Source organism: Mercenaria mercenaria, chromosome 15, assembly GCF_021730395.1.
Source record: "Mercenaria mercenaria strain notata chromosome 15, MADL_Memer_1, whole genome shotgun sequence".
NCBI lineage: Eukaryota > Metazoa > Mollusca > Bivalvia > Venerida > Veneridae > Mercenaria > Mercenaria mercenaria.
In genome coordinates this window covers 21,558,029-21,580,068 of record NC_069375.1, presented here as the reverse complement: position 1 = coordinate 21,580,068, position 22,040 = coordinate 21,558,029, and the positions used below count along the sequence as shown (strand labels likewise).

Genomic DNA, 22,040 nt, shown 5'->3' with positions numbered 1-22,040 from the left:
ACAAGTTAAATCTAGGGCAGGGCAAATTTTAACTACAGGGGCATGACTTGAACAAACTTTGTAGAGGACAAAAACAAGTTAAATCTAGGGCAGGGCAAATTTTAACTACAAGGGCATGACTTGAACAAACTTTGTAGAGGACAACTACACAATGCTACGAGTCAAACATTTAAGCTCTGGTCTCATGTTTTTTTTCTAAAACAAGTGAACACCATGTACAGGGCCAATTTTACTCCAGGGGCATTACCTGAACAACTTTGGTAGCAGACCACAAGACAATGCCATATACATGCAAAATATCTAAGCTCTTGGTCTTGCAGTTTTGGTGAAGAAGACTGTTAAAAGTTTTCCCTTTTGGTTGCCATGGCAAATAGTATAATATATGGACTAGAATTCTTTGAACAACTTTGGTAGATGACCACGCAAGAAACATCCAGGTCAAGTTTCATAAATTTCTACCTAGTGGTTTCAGAGATGTTGTATAAATTGAAGTGTAGACAGAAGGACCGACAACAAATGATTAGAGATCACAATAGCTCACCCCGAGTAATTTGTGCTTAGGTGAGCTGAAAAGCCTTGTTGACCACCAAGTGTGACCTTAAGCTTTAAGCTAGGGGTCTGGGTTTTGCAAATGACATATTGGCTAATGATACGGAATATTTGTGCCAAGTAATATTTAAACTACTTAACAAATGACAGAGTAATGGACTGGAATAAAAGTGTGCATGGAAGTGTGGAATGACAGAATGACAGACAGAAAAGTGGAATCCTACAATCCCCATTACTGGTTTACAACCAGTAAGTGACCAGTAACTTCAATATTCTTATGACTGTCCTACCTTATCTGTTGATTATCAGCAACTGGTATCCCTTCCATTCTCTCCTCAATAGGCTGGTTCCTTGGCCTCTTATTCAAGAACTGGTCCCCAGCCTTTAGTTGAGCAGACGTCAGTAAGTTTTTCAAACCAGAAACCATACCATCTCTGCTGTTATCATCCCTATATAGAAAAGTTGTTAGTTTCCACAGAAAATTACAAATATGTCTTTTTTGAATCAAAATATACATGTTATTGATAGAGTATATATCTACCTTCAAAAACTGAGTGTTAAGAAATACTTTTATTGCTTACACAAACAAAATTAGATGGAAAAGAAATACAATGCACTATTAATGCAGGAATGCCTTTGAAAGCTACATCCTATTACAATAATAACTGCCTCTTTAATCCTTACCCTGCTATATTTCTATAATGGACTGGTCCATCTTTCAATTTGGACAGTACCACATATCATTCAAAGGGGTTTTCACTGAAAATTTACTGACTGAATAGCGAACAGTGCAGACCATGATCAGACTGCACGGATGTGCAGGCTGATCTTGGTCTGCACTGGTCGCAAAGGCAGAATCATCTGCCGCCAGCAGGCTAAGGGTTAATAATCTTTTCCCAGATGCAGGCCAGAAAGTTTTTTCTTGCACACTGGACTGGAATTTCAGGTGATTTCACCCATTCCGGCAATGCCAATCTGGCACCCCCTATACCAGACGACTCTCATGCTGTTAATGATGAAAACTATTCATGCATTAATTATATAGTTTATATAAAATTTGATAAAAATCAAATACCTTGATAGTTACTCTTTGTCCTTTATAGTATATTTCTCTATTCAAAGAATGTTATTTTACAGAAAAAATAACTCTATGCTACAAATGATAAAAGTAAACCGAAGCTTTGTTGTTGTACATCTTTGAAACGTTGTGACATCATTTCTGTGAAAGGACATTCGTTTTCAGTGTTGTGTTTGAGTACAAAAGAGTGCTACAAAGACAGTATTTGTGTTGCTTTATTTAAGAAATAATATATCTCATTTAGTGATTTGTCGTTGAATAAATCATTGTTTGAGTTCAGATGTGAAGGAATTATATCAAAAGGGCACAGCCTGAGTGATATAATAATACGCATCTGAAAGACAACAATTATTTTATTCAAGAGCAAATCACTAGATGAGATATATTATTTCGATTCTAACACGTTAACAAGGACTTTAAAGTACATCCTGGACGGCATTCATTAAATATTTGCCCGTTTTCAATTGGTTTCTTTTCCAGCGTGCCTCTATGCCGTTTGACGCTATGACGTAATAACTGTGACGTCAGAACAGTGAATTGTTGTATAATAATTCACTGTTTTCAGCCTTCTTTGTTTAATAGGAAAATGAATCGGATCGTGTAAGAATTATTTTTTATAATTAATTTTGTAAAACAAGAAATGTGAGAAAATTACCTTTCACTGGTTATAGATGATGATGGGAATATTCAGCTTTCAGGTATTTTATTTTGGCAGAAACTCGGCAGAGCTTTAATGCCACCAAAACAGTTACCCGTGAACAGGATATTCCCATCTACATCTGCAACTGGCAATAAATTATATATATGAATAACTTACTTGGCAATTTTGGTAAAAGTACCATCCCGGTTGATGAGGAACAGTGAAGGGAATTCTGAGATGCCAAATTTGAGTACAGATTCTTTCAACATTCTCCGCACCAACAGAGGTTTATAGCGGTACGTATCAAGTATCACCTGAAGAAAGAACATACATGTATTTAATAACACTTCAGTTGGCTCTTCTACCATGTCAATGAGGTAACTTCCTTCTACATATCGCATTGTACAGATTTTGTATTTCCACTGTGCATTTCTGTATAAAGTCTCTCATCTGAAACTCCTCAAACCCTCTTTATTAAGGGAAATAAATACAGTAAATTGGTGAGTGAACACGTTACACAGTCTGTCAGCCTTAATCCTATCTAATTTCTAGGGCGTTAACCATAAAATTGATGATGATGGATGATGGCACAAGATGCAACACAGCCACAGGATGGATACTGGGCAACTCAAATAGTATTGGAAGCTGAGAGCTAAAAAAGAGCTGTCGGAAGACAGCAACACTTCACTATTCAAAAAACTTGTCATAAAAAATTATTAAAAATGAAAATAAAGACATTAATTAACAAGTACAAAATGGGCAACAATTTCAGTTCATAGAACATTCCCCTTAAGGCTTAAGTGAGACTTTATAAGATAACAGATGACACCAAAAAATAACTTTCTAAAAGTTCTGAAACCTGTGCATGCATGTCCCATCATCAATGTGGACAAGTGTGTGAAGTTTCAATCTTATCCAATTAGTGAGTACTGAGACACCAGTTTACATACAAAGCTAATGTATAAAAATTTTAAGTCAGAAAAGGGGCATTATATTGTAAAACAAGAGCTGTCACAGGAGACAGCGCGCTCGACTATTTCGATGCTGGATAGTGAAACTGGGCACATTTGACGAAGCTGGAGCTGTCACTGGAGTGTTTAATGACGCAAACGTGGATAAAATATTGGATAATAGCTTGAGTCTATGTCAAAAGTATCAAGTAATAAGAGAGATAAGGATCAAGTGTTTCAAAACATTAAATATTAAGTATAATTCTTAGCAAAAGGGGGCATAATTCATGAAATATTGGTGCAACAGTGATGCACCTTGTGTCATGCTGAATCAAATCCATTTTGTAATAACTTGAGATATAGTGAAAATGCACCAAAATAAACCTTTAATTCTAAGTAAAAGGGGCATAATTCATGAAAAATTGGTGCCAGAGTTATGGACCTTGTGTCATATGATGTGGGTGATAAGGTGGAACAACTATTTTAAGTTTGAATCAAATCCATTCAGTAATAACTGAGTTAGAGTGAAAGTGCATCAAAACTTTAACCTGAAATTACAAGTAAAAAGGGGGATGATTCATGAAATAATGGTGCAAGAGTTATGGCCCTTGTGTCATATGATGTGAGTGATGATGTTGAACAACTATTTTAAGTCTGAATCAAATCCATTTAGAAATAACTGAGATAAAGTGAAAGTGCACCAAAACTTTAACCTGAAATTCTAAGTAGAAAGGGGGATAATTCATGAAATACTGGTGCCAGAGTTATGACTCTTGTGTCATATGATGTGAGTGATGATGTTGAACAACTATTTTAAGTCTGAATCAAATCCATTTAGAAATAACTGAGATAAAGTGAAAGTGCACCAAAACTTTAACCTGAAATTCTAAGTAGAAAGGGGGATAATTCATGAAATACTGGTGCCAAAGTTATGACCCTTGTGTCATATGATGTGAGTGATGATGTTGGACAACTATTTTAAGTTTGAATCAAATCCACTTAGTAATAATTGAAATAAAGTGAAATGGCACCAAAACTTTAACCTGAAATTCTAAGTAAAAAGGGGGATAATTCATGAAATATTGGTGCCAGAGTTATGACCCTTGTGCCATATGATGTCAGTGATGATGTTGAACAACTATTTTAAGTTTGAATCAAATCCATTCAGTAATAACTGAGATAAAGTGAAAGTGCACCAAAACTTTAACCTGAAATTCTAAGTAAAAAGGGGGGATAATTCATGATAAATAGCACCATGTACACATAGAGAAATAGCGCTTTCAAATTTGATCAAATATTTTACTAAACAAGAGGGCCAAAATGGCCCTATATTGCTCACCTGTTATCATTGCACTTAAGGACAAGAAGGTCAAAAAATCATAATCAAGATCAATCAAAAGAATTATGAGAAAATATAGTTGAAATTTTCTTAAAGTTACTTCAACTAAAATTATTTTCAAATTAGGCCAGTAGTTTCATGCCTGAAGGATTACATCAGAGGATGTTAGGAGCAAAATTCTGACTGATGAAGCCCAAAGGACAGGAACAATAAAGGGAAGAAATTAAAAATAAATCTAAGTCCTCAGAAAAAAATCTAAGTCCAACAAAGGGAAGAACTTAACCAAAATTCTTACAAGGTACAGATATGTCAAAATACACCTAAAATTGGAGGTACCATCCATGTTGTACCACAGAAAAGTGGTCTCAGTTTTTCCCTACAGCCAATAATAAAAAAGTTTCTTAAATAAGCTATTTATAGTAACATAAAAGGGAAGTCATTAAAAAAAATTATTGTAAGTGAACAAAAGGATCTGCCAAATAAAAACAAGAGCACTGCAATCGACGCAAATGCAGAGAAATATACACACAAAACAAAGTCATATGACCTTTGACCCCTAAGTGTGACCTTGACCTTGAAGTGAGCCATCCGAAACATGCGCTCTGCACATTGTTTCGATGAGGTGAACATTTGTGTCAGGTTTCTTTGAAATCCTTCAAGGGGTTCAAGAGCTACAGAGCGGAAGGGAAATTGCTAACCAACAGACATACAGACAGACGGACACCGAGGCGATAACATAACATGTCCCTTCGGGCGAATAAAAATGAAAAAAAAAAGAATCGAGATCTTATGGTGATACAAGTTGTGTGCAAGTTTGGTTAAAATCAAATCATAAATAAAGCTGCTATTGTGCAGACAAGGTCAAAATAGCTAATTTTGGTCCTTTCAGGGGCCATAACTCTGAAACCCATAATGGAATCTGGTTTAAGAAAGGAACCAGGACCTTATGGTGACATAAGTTTTGTGCAAGTTTGATTAAATTCAAATCATAAATGAAGCTGCTATTGTGCTGACAAGGTCAAAATAGCTAATTCTGGTCCTATCAGGGGCCATAACTCTGGAACCTATAATGGAATCTGGCCAGTTGAAGAAAGAAACCAAGAGCTTGTGGTGATACAAGTTGTGTGCAAGTTTGGTTAAAATCAAATCATAAATATGCCAATAAACAGTTCTATCATATCTTATCTATATTTTACAACAAGAGGGCCATGATGGCCCTATATCGCTCACCTGTTATCATTGCACTTGAGGACAAGAAGGTCCTCAGAAAAAATCCAAAGGACAGGAACAACAAAGGGAAGAAATTTAACCAAAAAGAAAAAAAAATCTTACAAGGTATAGATATGTTAAAATACACCTAAAAATTGGAGTACAATCCATGTTGTACCACAGAAAACTGGTCTCGTGTTTTCCCTACAGCCAATAATAAAAAAAGTTACTAAAAATAAGCTATTTATAGTAACGTAAAAGGGAAGTAATTAAAAAAAATAAATATTGTAAGTGGACAAAAGAAGGATCTGCCAAATAAATCTGTTGACATAAATGAAATTTCAGATCAGTATCTTCATTAGTTATGGAGATATAACAGTTTTAATTTGAAATAAAAGGAGGTAATTTGACATAAAATCAGTCCATAGTTATCTACCCTGATTGTCTCAGTCCAACTAATAACAATAATGAAAATTCAAATAAGTCCTGTAAGTACTTACTGATATAAATCCATTTTGATTACAATCAGGGGAGGTAATCAGATATAAAATAACTCTGGAACCTATGATTGGATCTGATTTGTCATGGAATCCAAGATTTCTTGTTGCTGAAGGTATTTTGGAAGTTTGTATCAAATAAAACCATAAATGAAGTCTCTATATGGCTGCAAAAGCCAAAATAGCCAATTTTGGACCTTCAAGGGGCCATAACTCTGGAATCCATGATGGAATCTGGCCAGTTGAAGAAAGGAAGCAAGATCTTGTGGTGATACAAGTTGTGTGCAAGTTTGGTTAAAATCAAATCATAAATGAAGCTGCTATTGTGCAGACAAGGTCATAATAGCTAATTTTGGCCCTTTCAGGGGCCATAACTCTGGAACCCATTATGGGATCTGGCCGGTTCAAGAAAGGAACCGAGATCTTATGGTGACACAAGTTTTGTGCCAGTTTGGTAAAAATCAAATTATAAATAAAGCTGCTATTGTGCAGACAAGGTCAGAAAAGCTAATTTTGGTCCTTTCAGGGGCCATAACTCTGGAACCCATAACGGGATCTGGCCAGTTCAAGAAAGGAACCATGATCTTATGGTGATACAAGTTGTGTGCAAGTTTGGTTAATCATAAATGAAACCACTATCGTGCAGACAAGAAATTGTTGACGGACGGACGCACGCACGGACACACGACGGACGAAGGGTGATCACAAAAGCTCACCTTGTCACTATGTGACAGGTGAGCTAATAAAAGATATATCAGTATCGAAACAATTTATAGCAAAACCGTGTTTTAACACTATTTATACACTTGGGTGGTTATATGTCGTACAAATAAATTCACTCGGGCTGTGCCCTCGTGAAATTTATTATTATTCCTGATGTATAACCACCTATCATGCATAAATAATCTTTTGCTATAAATTATTTCTTAATTCCATTCCCAAAAGCAGCTACTGAGATACTGGCTTACAGACAAGACTTAACCAAGCTGGGTAGCCTTTGCCGATGAATGGGTGTTAGTACAAAAGCTCTTCTATAAGAAAAATTTCAAACAGTCGAGCTAAAAAACAAAGGAAAGATATCTAAATGTGTAAAATACAATGTAAATGTTTTTAAAAATCCCTGGAGGGTATTTGAGATCTTACATGACTTAGTTACATAAAATATTCATTATTCATATCAAAAGATTCAACCATTGCAATGCGCTACTGTAAAATCATTAATACTAATATCTGTTGGTGACTAATTTTCATGGATTTAACAGTTATGTCAATCTACAAAAATAAAATCTACCGGTAATCAACAAATAAAATTCTTAATCATTTTATTTTCAGAAGTTGAAATCCATGAAATATTGGTGTTGGCCAAAACCACGAAATTTCATATCCACAAAATTAAATGTTTACAACAAAACCATTACATTACTTCTGGCTTGACAAGTTGCAGCTGTCACAAGATAAACTGAAAAATTCAAAATGAAACACCTGCCAGCTGGTTAAATTGCAAATAAAATAAACCTAGGGAACTTCCTTACAAGAAATGGGCATAAGATGGTTTTTATACATTGTATTGTGAAAACAATTAATTTTTTTGGCTTACAATTTTGCCAAAATAGCTTTTTTTTGTGGGGGCTTACATTCATGTATTTTAACGTTTAAAACTAAAATAAATAGAATTTTCTTTGTTGGTTGGGAACCCTTATCATGCTGAACATGATTGATTCTGCCTTTGTGACCAGTGTAGATCATGATCAGCCAGCACATTCATGCAGTCTGATCAAGATCTGCACTGTTCACCATTCAGTCAGTATGTTTTTGGTAAACACCCTTTTTAACAGTTAATGGTACTGTCCAAATTGAAAGATGGACAAGTTCATTATAGAAATTTAGCAGGGTATGGGTTAATATCAAAATACATGAACAATATCATAATTCACTATAAATATATATAATTTCACAGTATTTACCCAGCAATACAACTGAAGAAGTTCAAAACTTCAGTGAAAATAAAGATAAAATGGTAACCCTATACCGGAACATCCTTTGTCATGAATGCATAACTGAGGACAGTGATATCAAACACCTATCTAACAATATCAAATTTCACTATTTTGAAATGAAGTGTAAGTGACAGAAATATGAAGGCACATCTAGGATATTTTCCATTGTACATAATTTGCCAATAATCTTACATGTGTGTACCAGTACAAGACGTACCTGTCTACCGACATACGAGGTGGGTTCCTCAAACACAAATGCTACATGGTGGTGCTCATCCTTCGTTTCATTCCAGATATCCTGCATAGACCTGTAGAGTAGAAAAATTCATGTGAAATTGTTAGTCTATAAATTATAAACTTCATGCAATAATTTCGAAGTTACTACCACTCACTAAAATTGCTGAAATTTGAAATTCTACTGTATTTCTACTAAACTGCACGCCAGTTTTTACCTCTAATCAAAGCTGTTCCCTGGTGCAGACTGCTGGAGTCCTCTTTAAAATATTATTTATGTTTTAATGTCTTCAGATTACTAATGCCTTTATATAAGTTATTCAAAGTATAAAATCTTGTATGCAGAATCAGAGTAATTTCTAAAATTTGCAAGTTCAAGTCAAAAGCTTTTTCATCTTTCTACCAGCTTTATCATGTGGACTTTACATACACAACCATCATGTAAAATGTTGACAGTTATAATTTATAGCCAAATTTGACCATAAATAATTCAAAATATAATGATCATTAATCATTCCTTAAAAAGAAAATGGACAAACAAACTTGTATATATATAATCTATTATGTTTGTGAATCTGTATATCAAAGCTTACTGTATCGGAGACAGACGTGGCCAGGACTTTGGTGGTTTAAATAACGAAGTGTTTGAGACATAGTCAAGACATCTGTTTTCTATGGATGCTGTATCTTGGTCATGAAAGGTTCCCCCGGTATCAATCCCCTTGTAGCCTGGTGGAAACAACTGAAATGTAAAATTTATACACATCAAACAAGTAAAATTAAATCACATAACTGTTGTAACTATCCTTGCCAGTTCCAGAGCGTAAAATTTTGAAATTTAGTTTTTCAAAAAAATTAAATTATGCCATCATATAAATTCACTCATTTTACGACAACCAACCTTTTGAAAAGTCACAAAAATACAATAATACATAAATTTTAGAATTTACAAACTAGCGAAAAAGGTAATGAGGGAAGAAAATGACAACAAAAACAGAATAATGGCATTGTCATGCCCTATTGTAAAATGCATTTAATATGTGCATGAAATTTAAACATGTCCTAGTAAAAAATCAAAATCTGCACTTCCTTATTTCTATAAATTGTATATTTTCATTTTCTAAAAGGCATCTTTCATGTGTATTTCTGTGACTTTTAAAAAGGGGTTTTGGTAGTAAAATGAATATTAAAGTTATACTTTTGCGTAATTCAATACTGTTGGAATTTTGATATGTTAATATTGACAGATCAATCTAACTGTCCCCCTTAATTCAAGAAATGTACTTTCAGTAATTTTTAAACTATTTGCAAAATAGCAAATTACGGGTGAACTCATTCGGAATAAACTGATTTGTCATAGCTCCTGCACAACCTGGTGTTCATGTCACAAAAAACCTTGAAAGCTGGATGTTGTTTATGCAATAGCTCCTACACAATCCATAGTAACTGTCAACAGATCAGTTTCAAAACAAGCAAATTTAGCTTTCACAGGATTTCTCACCAAATCCTGAATTTTCATACGAAGCACAGACTGGTGAGTTGGAACCAAGTTGTAATGATAATGAAGCAAGAGATTGTTGTTTACCAAAGTATATTATCATCTCTACAGAAAAGTCATTATTCCACAGGTCCTTACACATCATTTAGAAAGGACACTGAATTTATGTTAATTCTACTAGGGTTATAACCTAGAGTACTATCAGTGTAACAGCCCAGTTTTTCCCCCCAGTCATTTTTTTCTCTGGGGAAGAAATCAACCGGTTGGGTTTTTCCCCAGGGAAAAAACTGACTGGGGGAAAATCTGACCATTACACTGGTACGTATATGCAACAGAGGCTCTTTACATTTTCAATAACTTTTATACAATAACAATAATTATTCAAGATCTGTAGACACTATTCTTAATGTAACCCACACTTTAGGTTTTGTTCTAGATTTCACCAGAAAGTCAAACAATTCCAATATGTCTCATGCTAAAATAGTTAAAATTATAGTCTTTTAAATTGCTATAAAATTAATATCTGTAAATGCTGGTTATTAGAAAGTTAACGCCAAATTTTTAAAAACGTTTTAGTTTTACTGGTACAGAATCCAGGAACGCTGGTTAGGTTAACTTCCCGCTGTTACATAACTAAAATACTGCTGAAAAAACACAAACAAAAAGCTATTATTTTGGTTAAATATCTATGATATCTGGGCAAGTATCTTGAGTTTTTCATATTAAGTCAGTCAGTATATGTGTTGTCTGAAAATAGAATTCAATTTAAAGTCAATTTTAAAAACATTACTTGTAAATGACTATTAAATAAATGCAAATGCTGGGAATAATAACCTGCTCTTCAGTCAAAATGGCTATTTTATTCAGCTATGACAATGGGTTACTTCCCCTGCAATCATGACACTTCAGCCGATGTTACTATGATTTTTATAAATTTTCTAGTAAAATACTGCCATAATTCTGAATATATATCATTCTGGTAACAAGAGTGCCAGAATGTCACAATATATGCCCGTCACAGCAAATTTCTTTACTCTAGCACCTGTATTTGCAGATGTAATTTTAATTTTGTGGTTGTTTAGTAATCATTGTAATTCTTTTGTTTTTCTAAGTCCACAAAAACACTCCTTACCAGGTAGAGATACCTTAAAATACACCTAAAATTAGAAAGTAACAACTATGTTGTACCACAGAAAACAGAAAAGTGGTTTTGGTTTTTCCCTACGGTCAATTATAAAAAGGTTACAATATAAGTTATTTATAGTAACAACTAAGGGAAGTTAATCTTTAAAAAAAAAAAAAAATTTAAGTCCACATAAAAATCCTTACCAGGTAGAGATTGGTCAAAATACACCTCAAAATTGGATGTAACATGCATGTTGTACTACAGAAAAGTGTCTCGATTTTTCCCTACGTCTAGTAATGAAAAAGTTACAATATAAGCTATTTATAGTAACAACAAAGGGAAGTAATTCTAAAGAAGGGAACTGCGCATGACACTTCGTCTCATGATGGTGTATAATTGTGCCAAGTTACATCAAAATCCCTCTATGCATGAAGAAGAATTGCTTCGGACAGTCATTCTTGTATCTGACCTTTGGCCTCTAAGTGTGACCTTGACCTTAGACCTAGGGACCTGGTTCTTGTGCATGACATCCGTCTTGTGGTGGTGAACATTTGTGCCAAGTTATATCAAAATCCCTCCATGCATGAAGAAGAAATGCTCCGGACAAAGTTTTCATTCTTGTATCCTTTGACCTCTAAGTGTGACCTTGACCTTAGACCTAGGGACCTGGTTCTTGCGCATGACACTCCGTCTCATGATGATGAACAATTGTGCCAACTTTCATCAAAATCCCTCTATGCATGAAGAAGATATGCTCCGGACAAAGTCATACTTGAATTTGACCTTTGACCTCTAAGTGTGACCTTGACCTTAGACCTAGGGACCTGGTTCTTGCGCATGACACTCCGTCTCATGATGGTGAACAACTGTGCCAAGTTTCATCAAAATCCCTCCATGCATGTAGAAGATATGCTCCAGACAAGGTCTGTGGATGCCGCCCGCCCGAACGCCCGCCCGCCCGCCAGGGGCGTTCCCATAATACGTCCCGTTTTTCAAACGGCGTATAAAAATGTTAAAGACATTTTATTTCAGGTATTTTTCACTGACAATAAAGTACTAACAAAATAATCCAGGTTACTGACAGTAAGCATTTATCTGACGATACACTGTCATATAAAAATCTTTAGTTTAAGGTACGCCCAGTATATTTTCTACGACTCTATTGAAAGAACTTTATACTAGTATTGTAAAATTAATAATGTCTGATCTTGCAGCTATTTTGGTGAGTGGCATGATTTTAATTTACAACAATGTAAATGTGTGCTACAGTGTTTCCCTCCCATCCAAATGTTTTCAGGTATGGGGTTAAGTTTTGTACAAAAATCTAAAACTATAATAGTTAGCTATTCTACGTCTATTTTTCTCTATGTACTTTTATATACAGCTTAACAATACTTTTTAACAGCATTTTGGCATGTTTTATACATGTATAAAGGAGTTTCTTCAACTAACACATTCCCCAGACTATGTGAATCTTTTTTTGTTTTACTTTATAGTTAAAATTGTTTATTATGAAAGGTCTTTCAAAATAGGCATACATTTGGAGACTGAGTCAATCAAGCTGGACTGTCTCACATGCTTATTATATTCAAAAACAAAAAGATAATTAATCAAGTCATTGTGTATACTATCAATTTACATAACTCAGTGTTGGCTGTCTTTTTATTCATTGTATCAAAATACATCTCATTATACTGTATTTGCAACTAAGTGGGAGTTTTACTGGTAGGCTTCTTTGTTTTTACCTGCCATGAATTAGTAATGAAGTTTTCCGTAAGGAACAGACCGACACAGACACAGGAAATTTGTGAAACTTTAATATTTAAGGGGCATTCTTGCATTTCAGTGATTCTCGCTGGTTCTTGCAGATTAAAATAAATTAATTCATGAATGTTTTGTACTCATCAGCAACTATAATCAATATTTTAGCGCTACAAATGATTTGTTAAATATTTCCAATATGCCTGAAAACAATTATACATTGCACACTTTACCAGGAGAAGCATATTAAAACAGCAAATTCAGAATAAAGTTCAATTTTATCAGATTTTTTATATATATCATATATCAATGTTTCCACAAAGCAGCATCCACTTCCTTTTGGACTGCACATAACTCTGCATGTAACCAAGGATTGGGAAAAGGGTCTACTCTATTGTTTACCTTAAAAGCCAGGAATCCCTTGATCCTGTGATGTCATAGCTCCTACATAACTGGGTACTAATGTCATTTGCTTCCCTTGAAAGCTGGGTCCAAGGAATCTTAAAATGTCATAGCTCCTACATAACTTGGTATTAATGTCATTTGCTTCCCTTGAAAGCTGAGTCCAAGGAATCTTAAAATGTCATAGCTCCTACATAACTTGGTATTAATGTCATTTGCTTCCCTTGAAAGCTGGGTCCAAGGAATCTTAAAATGTCATAGCTCCTACATAACTTGGTATTAATGTCATTTGCTTCCTTTGAAAGCTGGGAATCCCTTGATGCCATAGCTCCTACATAAGTCGGTATTAATGTCGTTTGCTTACCTTGAAAGCTGGGAATCCCGTAATGTCATAGCTCCTACATAACTCGGTATTATTGTCATTTGCACAGTCTACAGCTCCTACTCTAAAGACTGGCCACCAGTCTGAAAGTATAGTACATTTTTTTATGTAAAAATCAAATACATGTGTATCAATTACATACAAGAGGCCCAACTGAGCCTAAGTCACTCACCTGACCTTAACCATCTGACCTTTCTTCTAATTAGGTTTGGGGAAAGTCCTTTAAGCAGTTCATAAAAAAAAGTTTTTAAAGTTTTTTTTTCTATATTTTGCTGTGACGCCTCAAACCGTTAGAACAAAGTTAGAAGTTGTTTATTTTTTTTTCTAAGTTTAGCTCTTTTGTCCCCTAAAAAGGACCATGAAGAATGATTACAATGATACTACAGACTAAGTTTGAAAAAGATTCATCTAGCAGTTCCTGAAAAGATGTCATTTAAAGGGGTTTTTTTCTATTGTAAGCTCTAGCAGCCCCTAAAGAGGCCAAGTGAATCCATTTGAACAAATTTTGTAGAGGATCTTACAATGATGCTGCAGGCCAAGTCTTATGAAGATCCAGTCAACAGTTCATCAGAATAAGTAATTTAAAATCTTCTTTCTATTTTTAACTCTGGCAGCCCCTAAAAGGGTCAAACAACACCACTAAACATATTTGGGAGACAGCCTTACAATGATGCTGCAATGCTACAAACCAAGTTTGATGAAGATCCATCAAACCATTCATGAGATGTTATTTATAGGTATTTTTATTTTTAGCACTAGTGGCCCCTCAAAGGGGCCAAGCATCCCCATTTAAATAAAATTAAAAGGGGACCTACAATGATGCTACAGACTAAGTTTGATGATCCATCCAGTGGTTCATCAGAAGAGGTCATATAAAGGTATTTCTATTTTAGCTCTTGTGGCCCCTAAAAGGGACCCAGTGCCCCCATTTGAAAAAAAAATGGCGTAAGACCTTAAAATGATGTTTCCAAACAAGTTTGATGAAGATCCATCAATCTGTAAACTGTATATCTTTAATTAAGTCTAAAGTTGTTATGGATTGGTTGGAGAAAAAATGTATAGAAACCCATAAGATGATTGGATAAAAGGTAATGTTTACAATAATAAAATTTTTGTCAAAATCAAGCAATACAATGTTTTCTGTCATATTTGGAATATTTTACAAGTATCTGACTGAATGCATTACATTTTAATTGTCAGTTTAAAACAGTAGGTGTCAGTGGGTGTTTGACCTCTATACATGTATACCATTCAACAAAGGGTGTAGTTGCGTTTGAGGAGAATTGTCAAAAATTGGACTGGTTAGGCCTATATCAAAAAGTACAACTATACGAACACATTAACACCATACATGTATCACATAATTTAGTGGTAATATATACATATACATTGTATAAATAATTATTACATTTTGTACACGTATTAGCCAAAAGGGTTTCACAACATTTCAAATATTTGCATATGATATTCTTAGTATTTACATTTTGTATATCAACAAAATCATTGAAACAATAAATTGGAAATTAAGTAGTAAATGGGTTATTTGCAATAAAGAATGATCAAGTTTGTACCTAATTTGCATAAGTTTCAATTTTCTGTGTTTTAAAGGGTGGTTAATAAGATTTTGATAAAGTAATGGATTTGTTCAAAATTTTAACAACAGATCTATCATCTTTTACGCTTAGTTGTGCTCACTAAGTGCTACATAGTTAGATTTCCACTGCAAGAATTTTCAGACTGGATAATGGGCTATCATGATGCCCTATAAACAAATAACCCAGATGTAAAAATAACCCCAATGTAAATGGGAAAATTGGTTATCTTTTCATTTATTTCTACTGAATACTAAACCAATCATTGCAAATCAACTTGACGTTTTGTTTTAAAAATGAGCATGACTTTCATTTACAACTTCTGATCTAAAGGTGATCATTATGCTTTTAGAAACTGTCTAATATCTTCAGTCTGAAAAAATCAGACAAAAATGTCTTTACGAAGAATTCATGAAAATATTAATTGTTTGTTGTACAAACAGATGTGTCTTTTCAGTGCATCTGTGTGAAATTTCAGGTTCTGCATTCTTTCTGAACAAAGTATTAGCTGTGGTTCTGCATTCTTTCTGAACGAAGTATTAGCTGTGGTTCTGCATGCTTTCTGAACGAAGTATTAGCTGTGGTTCTGCATTCTTTCTGAACAAAGTATTAGCTGTGGTTCTGCATTCTTTCTGAACGAAGTATTAGCTGTGGTTCTGCATTCTTTCTGAACGAAGTATTAGCTGTGGTTCTGCATGCTTTCTGAACGAAGTATGCATTCTTTCTGAACGAAGTATTAGCTGTGGTTTTGCATGCTTTCTGTACGAAGTATTAGCTGTGGTTCTGCATTCTTTCTGAACGAAGTATTAGCTGTGGTTCTGCATGCTTCTGAACGAAGTATTAGCTGTGGTTCTGCATTCTTTCTGAACGAAGTATTAGCTGTGGTTCTGCATGCTTTCTGAACGAAGTATTAGCTGTGGTTCTGCATGCTTTCTGAACGAAGTATTAGCTGTGGTTCTGCATTCTTTCTGAACGAAGTATTAGCTGTGGTTCTGCATGCTTTCTGAACGAAGTATTAGCTGTGGTTCTGCATTCTTTCTGAACGAAGTATTAGCTGTGGTTCTGCATTCTTTCTGATCGAAGTATTAGCTGTGGTTCTGCATTCTTTCTGATCGAAGTATTAGCTGTGGTTCTGCATTCTTTCTGATCGAAGTATTAGCTGTGGTTCTGCATGCTTTCTGAACGAAGTATTAGCTGTGGTTCTGCATTCTTTCTGATCGAAGTATTAGCTGTGGTTCTGCATGCTTTCTGAACGAAGTATTAGCTGTGGTTTTGCATGCTTTCTGAACGAAGTATTAGCTGTGGTTCTGCATGCTTTCTGAACGAAGTATTAGCTGTGGTTCTGCATGCTTTCTGAATGAAGTATTAGCTGTTAAACAGGTATGGATGACAAAATATGACTTTCGGAATCTGTTATTGCTGCTATGGTTATTTTTCAATCTTGGGTATCTGTTCATTGGGCATCCAGATAGCAGGTTATCCAGTGTGATTTTTTTTAATTTGATTTTCCTATCTTATTGTTTTGTTTTTTTTTAAAAACTGGTTACCCAACCATGATAGAGCTATTTTAGCAGAAGCAAAAAGTTGATACCGGTAAACAAATATTGCCTAAGGGACAATATGAATATAAAAATTATTTATTCTATTTGTCAAAGATTTGCCTCAACAATTACACATTTAGCCAAAATTTATTTGAAATGCAACTTTGTATCATAACTATTATAACCTCCCTTTGCTTATCTTGGATGTGCTACAAAGATAGATTGCAAAATTATTAATTTGAAAGCCTAGACAAAATTTGTCTTCAGACTGTTGAAATATCCCAATATCTATTTAATGCAAATGTAAGACTGGAAATCATATCTAAATCAAAAGAAATGTTCTACTTTTTAAATAGCTCCATGTTATGGGGGGAGGGGTAATAATACAAATGTACCAAATTTAATGTATTTGACAAAATATTAAACAATTACATAGCTTGTGTGTACTTTGCAACAACTCACTAAATGTTAACATTAACAATTTCACAGTATTTTTCTTCAAGCATACATGTAAATGATCAATATACTGCATTTATCAATACAATGTAGATATATCCAGATATTCAAATAATCTTTGGTCTTTTGTAACAATGAGTGACTCTTAATGAATAATCAATTGTTTTTGTTAAGCTTTTGTTATCAAAGTTAATCAGAATAGAGCACACTTTTAAAAAGAACATGTCATTTTCATTTTATATTTAAGCTTTTTGTTTGTATCAATATATCAATGAGCATTTTTATACCATTTATTGGGAAATATCTGAGATGGTTTTTATTTCCTCAACTATTATTATTTTCTTGCATGCAAGACAGAATTTTCTCGTGTTTTTGCTGGTGCTAGAAAAACTTGTCTTAAAACCCATGGTGTAAGATGTGCTGCAATTTAAGAATGAATGCGTAAATTTATATGCTACCGGTACTTACTATAATAAAATAGCGCTCAAAAGGAAAAACATTTGTTTTACTTCATTTCATCTATTAATTAAAAAATACACTTATTACAGCATGCAAGAAAAAGAATCTATCACTAGTTGAAAATATGGATGAAAATATCTGGCTCACAGGTAACTATTTTGTGATAACTCGACAGAGCCTTGTTACTACCCTCAAGCCAGATATTTCCATCCGCACCTTCAACCAGTGAAAGATTCTTACAATAATACTACTGAATTAAACTCAAGTGTAAATATCAAACGACACTTATATCTTAAACAATCAGCATGTAATCTAGAATTCAGAACAGTATGTCAACTGATAAAATTGTCTTAAAAATGCAAAAAGGTGACATGAGTATACAATGTTTTGACGTGTTTGGAATATTTCGAGTCCAAAAAAGGACCATAAAACAGCCTGTATTCGGTGGTAAAAAATAGCAAAAAAATCACTGCTTGATATATATTTACAAAAACAGTTCAGCGAAAGCTTAACTTTTAACAATGCTAAGTTTAAACCCCAAATGAAGCAGGCAATATCAACAAAGCTCAGAATCTTGAATTCCAAGGTAAACATTTCTGGTTTAGCATGGACAGTCGAACAAAGTTCACACATGGATTGGATCCAGTCAAAGGCATGACAGATGTCATATTTATCTCCCCAGCATAAAGTCTAGGCTGAAACAGCTGGAAACAGTATCAATTTAAGTACATCACCTGATAGCACTGAACATTAGGTAGGATATCAGGGCAACCAGGAATTGTATGCGGTTTTATAGACATTTTTGGAGAAAACTGAGTAAGGAGCTTGTGTCCAGGCCCGGATCCAGGGCCCGGCCGAGGGGGCACATGCCCGCCCCCCCCCCCCCCAGTTGGCCGAAAAGTGACTTGTACTCATCAAAGATGCCCCTCAAAATTTAGACCCAGAAATGCACCAGAGGCCACCATTTCATACCTGTAGTTCAAAATTTCCAGGGGGAGATCCCCCTGACCCCCCAATCAAGACAGGAGTATCATACTCATCCAATACCTTAAAATTTAGACCTAAAATGCACCAGAGGCCACCATTGTATGCATGTACTTAAAAAAATTACAGGGGGAGTCAATCTGATCCGCACCTGACCCCTGTATCCCTACCTAACATGGGCAAAGGCGCCCCCTCGAATACCTTGCGCCTCGACGTTGATGTCTTCGTTCAAGACTGGTGCCCCCCCAGTCAAAAATTTCTGGATCCGGCCCTGTGTGTCAGTAAAAGAATGAGCATGATGCCTGTAAGAGAAGCAATTGCTGCAATGCCATATCAAAGCAGATCAATTCTGTTTGAATCTTTTAGAAAACAACTGTAACAGCAGTGATTTTTTTGGCCGTTTTTGGGGCCGAAATTCAGTCCCATTCCCCTGTCCCAAAAGTATGTTGTTTTCCCCTATTTCTGAAAAAAAATCACCTAAAAAAAACAAACAAAAATATAAACTTTTTTTTTACATATCCCAACCAACAAAACCCTTTCTAGATGTACATGATAATGTAAACTGTACCATTTAAAACATGAGACAATGTGCTTTTAAAATTTAAATCATTTTCTTTTTTAGTGCAATTTATGAAAAATATTGCTTTTACCATGAAGCAATTTCACCCCTATTTTAGTGGTTATGGCACAAGTTTCCCCTACATATGGGCCCTGCCACGGGTGCGACACCTTATGTACCAGTCACTTTATGTACCAGACACTTTATGTACCACTTTGACACTTAGTGTACCACCTATATATTATATAGTAATTGTATATCATTGTGTAGCACTGTGAATATGTGATAATTACTTGTGAAAACAACATTGATTTAATCAGCTACAGGCCCTTCCCCAGAATTTTTTTAAGGCGCTGGGGTAAAGTTTGCGTTGCGGGATAAGGGGTGGGTGCGGGAGGGGTTTCCCCTCCCGTGTTCGATTTTTTTTTTTCAAATCAAACCCAAATGGTGCTTTTTTAAGTATACCATATGCAAAAAAACACAACAACATGTATTTCATTACTTCTACATTTTCACATAATCATATATTATAACCATCAATATATCATATACACTACACAGATGTCCACTTCTTTTATAAGTATTTTCGAAGAACACACATGTCCTTCCACTTCTTTTGTACTAACACTAACAACACACTTTTTTTTCATATATGTGTCTGTCTTTGGCACTGTGCCATTCCTTTACTGCACCACTGAAATTAAAGTCATTCAATTTTTGTCCCTGCATGGTCTTTCCCAGGAACGATGGTTTGGTAACCTGCCCTAAATTTTGTTATTCCACTGAAACTTGTATCATCTGGTCTTTTCATGTTTAATACAAAAGCAAAGTGAAACAAAAATATCATAGTAGATAAAGTTTAATATTTAGAAATTAATAGCACATTAAACAATAGTAATTAAAACATCCTCGAAAAAGTTTGCTTCAGTTCATCCGGAAAAATGATTTCAAACTTCAAACAGTCAAAGAATCACTGGTCATTTTAATACAGTTGCCTTTCTCAGCTAATTATTACTCGATAACAATTTACTTACCCATGCATGCCGTCACCAACTGTTATCCCATTTCTTTGCATAGACTAATTATAATCCTGAACTAATTACATTCCAATCACTCCTGTTCCAATTAACCGCAAACTGTGAAAACACAGACTTTCATCAACACGTGTCGTATTTAAACCCTTATCAGTACACGATAAACAGCTAGCTACTCTGTGTATTCATAAACCTTACCTGAGGTATCTCACGGGGATGAAATCGCTTACTGATTTAAGACGCTGCGCTAATAATTGAGGCACCGCGCGGGATATTTAAGCGCAGCGGGAAGCTATATTTCGTGTTTTAAGCGCCGCGGTAGCGCGGCGCCTTATGCGGCTGGGGAAGGGCCTGAGCTAAAGTCCATAGAATGTTGTTTTCTATGAGAGTGTTAAATTTTACCTGATTAATAATGAAAATTAACTTTTAAATTTAGTAAAAAACATTTCAAGTAACAAAAAATATAACATTTTAATCAAATCAATACAAAAATGATTATCCACTATATACCATATATGTGGTACATAAGGTGTCCAAAGTGGTACATAAAGTGCTGGTACATAAAGTGTCTGGTACATAAGGTGACACATTCCCCTGCCACCATTCCCCCAAAACTTAAAAAAAAAAACAACATTGAACAGGAAAATACCTTATATGACCCCACTTTCCTTTTTGTTTCATGTCAATTATCAGACTATTCTTCTATACAAGGTAAAACTTGCAGTTTAATTTGGGTCTGGGTGTGTGACATCACTGTAAACACTGTAAATTTTGTACAGAACACAGAATTAAGTTTGTCTAGGCCTACCACTTCAAATATATCTGGATACAAGTACTATCCGAATTTATGAACAGTTACAAAGACAAAACACAATTTTTTGCCCTAAAAACTAGTTTATATTCAATAATCTAAACTTAATTGACACTAACCTTCATGTTTCAATCCAAATTCCTTCCAAGCAGGAGCAAATTTGATGCAATGCCCACACCAGCTGTTGTAAAACTCGACAATCCAAGCACTTTCAGATTTTATGACATTCTGTCGAAAATTTTGTTGATCCAATATAAAAACCGAACCTGACGGTTTATACAGACCTTCTGCTTTCACTTTACAATCAACGCAACCAAAGAAACACAACAAATGAACAAAAACAATGGAATAATTAGCCGGTATCCACTTCATTTTCCACGTTTCATTTTTCCTGTTGTTTACGAATACAACCTCCAATTGAAGAGCTGATCTATTTACCCCAATTAGCCCAAAACAACCATAACATATATATAAATAAAGTTATCGTTATTTTTGGAATACACAAACAATTTATATAACCAAAATTTTTTATTCTATTATTAACTGTACAGACAAAACCATTGTTTGAATATGAATTTGAGAAAATTGTTATGTAATTCTTTATTGCAATGCCATTTTGAATATGCATCATACTCTTGGTATAGTGGTATTTCTAAACTCCTGCGTAACAGACTACAAGTTACACAAAACAAAGTAGTCACAATTTATATATGTGTAATAGGAGCGGTAAAATGTGCAGCCCGATACAGGACTCGAACCTGTGACCTTCTTCTTGCAAGTCAGATGCTCTACCAACTGAGATAATCGGACAACCGATATCACAGACTAATTATATACATTATAAACACGTACACTGCTACATTCCTCCCCCCTTTTTTTCAACTCAGATTCTTTTGACTAACCCAGCCATTGCTTCACCCTAGCTCTAGGATTTCAAGGCTA

The 22,040-nt window shown here is 34.7% G+C and overlaps 1 protein-coding gene across 5 annotated transcripts in view; it reads right to left on the bottom strand.

Annotated features, from left to right (window-relative positions):
• The window catches only part of LOC123546670 (sulfhydryl oxidase 2-like), a 39,781-nt gene extending 18,278 nt beyond the window's left edge, over nucleotides 1-21,503 (bottom strand). For all 5 annotated transcript variants that reach the window (XR_008367379.1, XM_053524752.1, XM_053524753.1 and 2 more), the window contains exons 1-6: nucleotides 21,218-21,503; nucleotides 13,645-13,745; nucleotides 9,087-9,235; nucleotides 8,477-8,567; nucleotides 2,445-2,581; nucleotides 840-998 (exon numbers count right to left, since the gene is read on the bottom strand). Coding sequence is in view for 4 of the 5 variants with exons in the window: in XM_053524752.1 (XP_053380727.1) it covers nucleotides 840-998; nucleotides 2,445-2,581; nucleotides 8,477-8,567; nucleotides 9,087-9,235; nucleotides 13,645-13,745; nucleotides 21,218-21,470 (890 nt within the window). In the remaining variant the exon portion in view is untranslated. The remainder of the gene's footprint in view (nucleotides 1-839; nucleotides 999-2,444; nucleotides 2,582-8,476; nucleotides 8,568-9,086; nucleotides 9,236-13,644; nucleotides 13,746-21,217) is intronic.
• Between the last annotated feature and the right edge of the window lie 537 nt (nucleotides 21,504-22,040).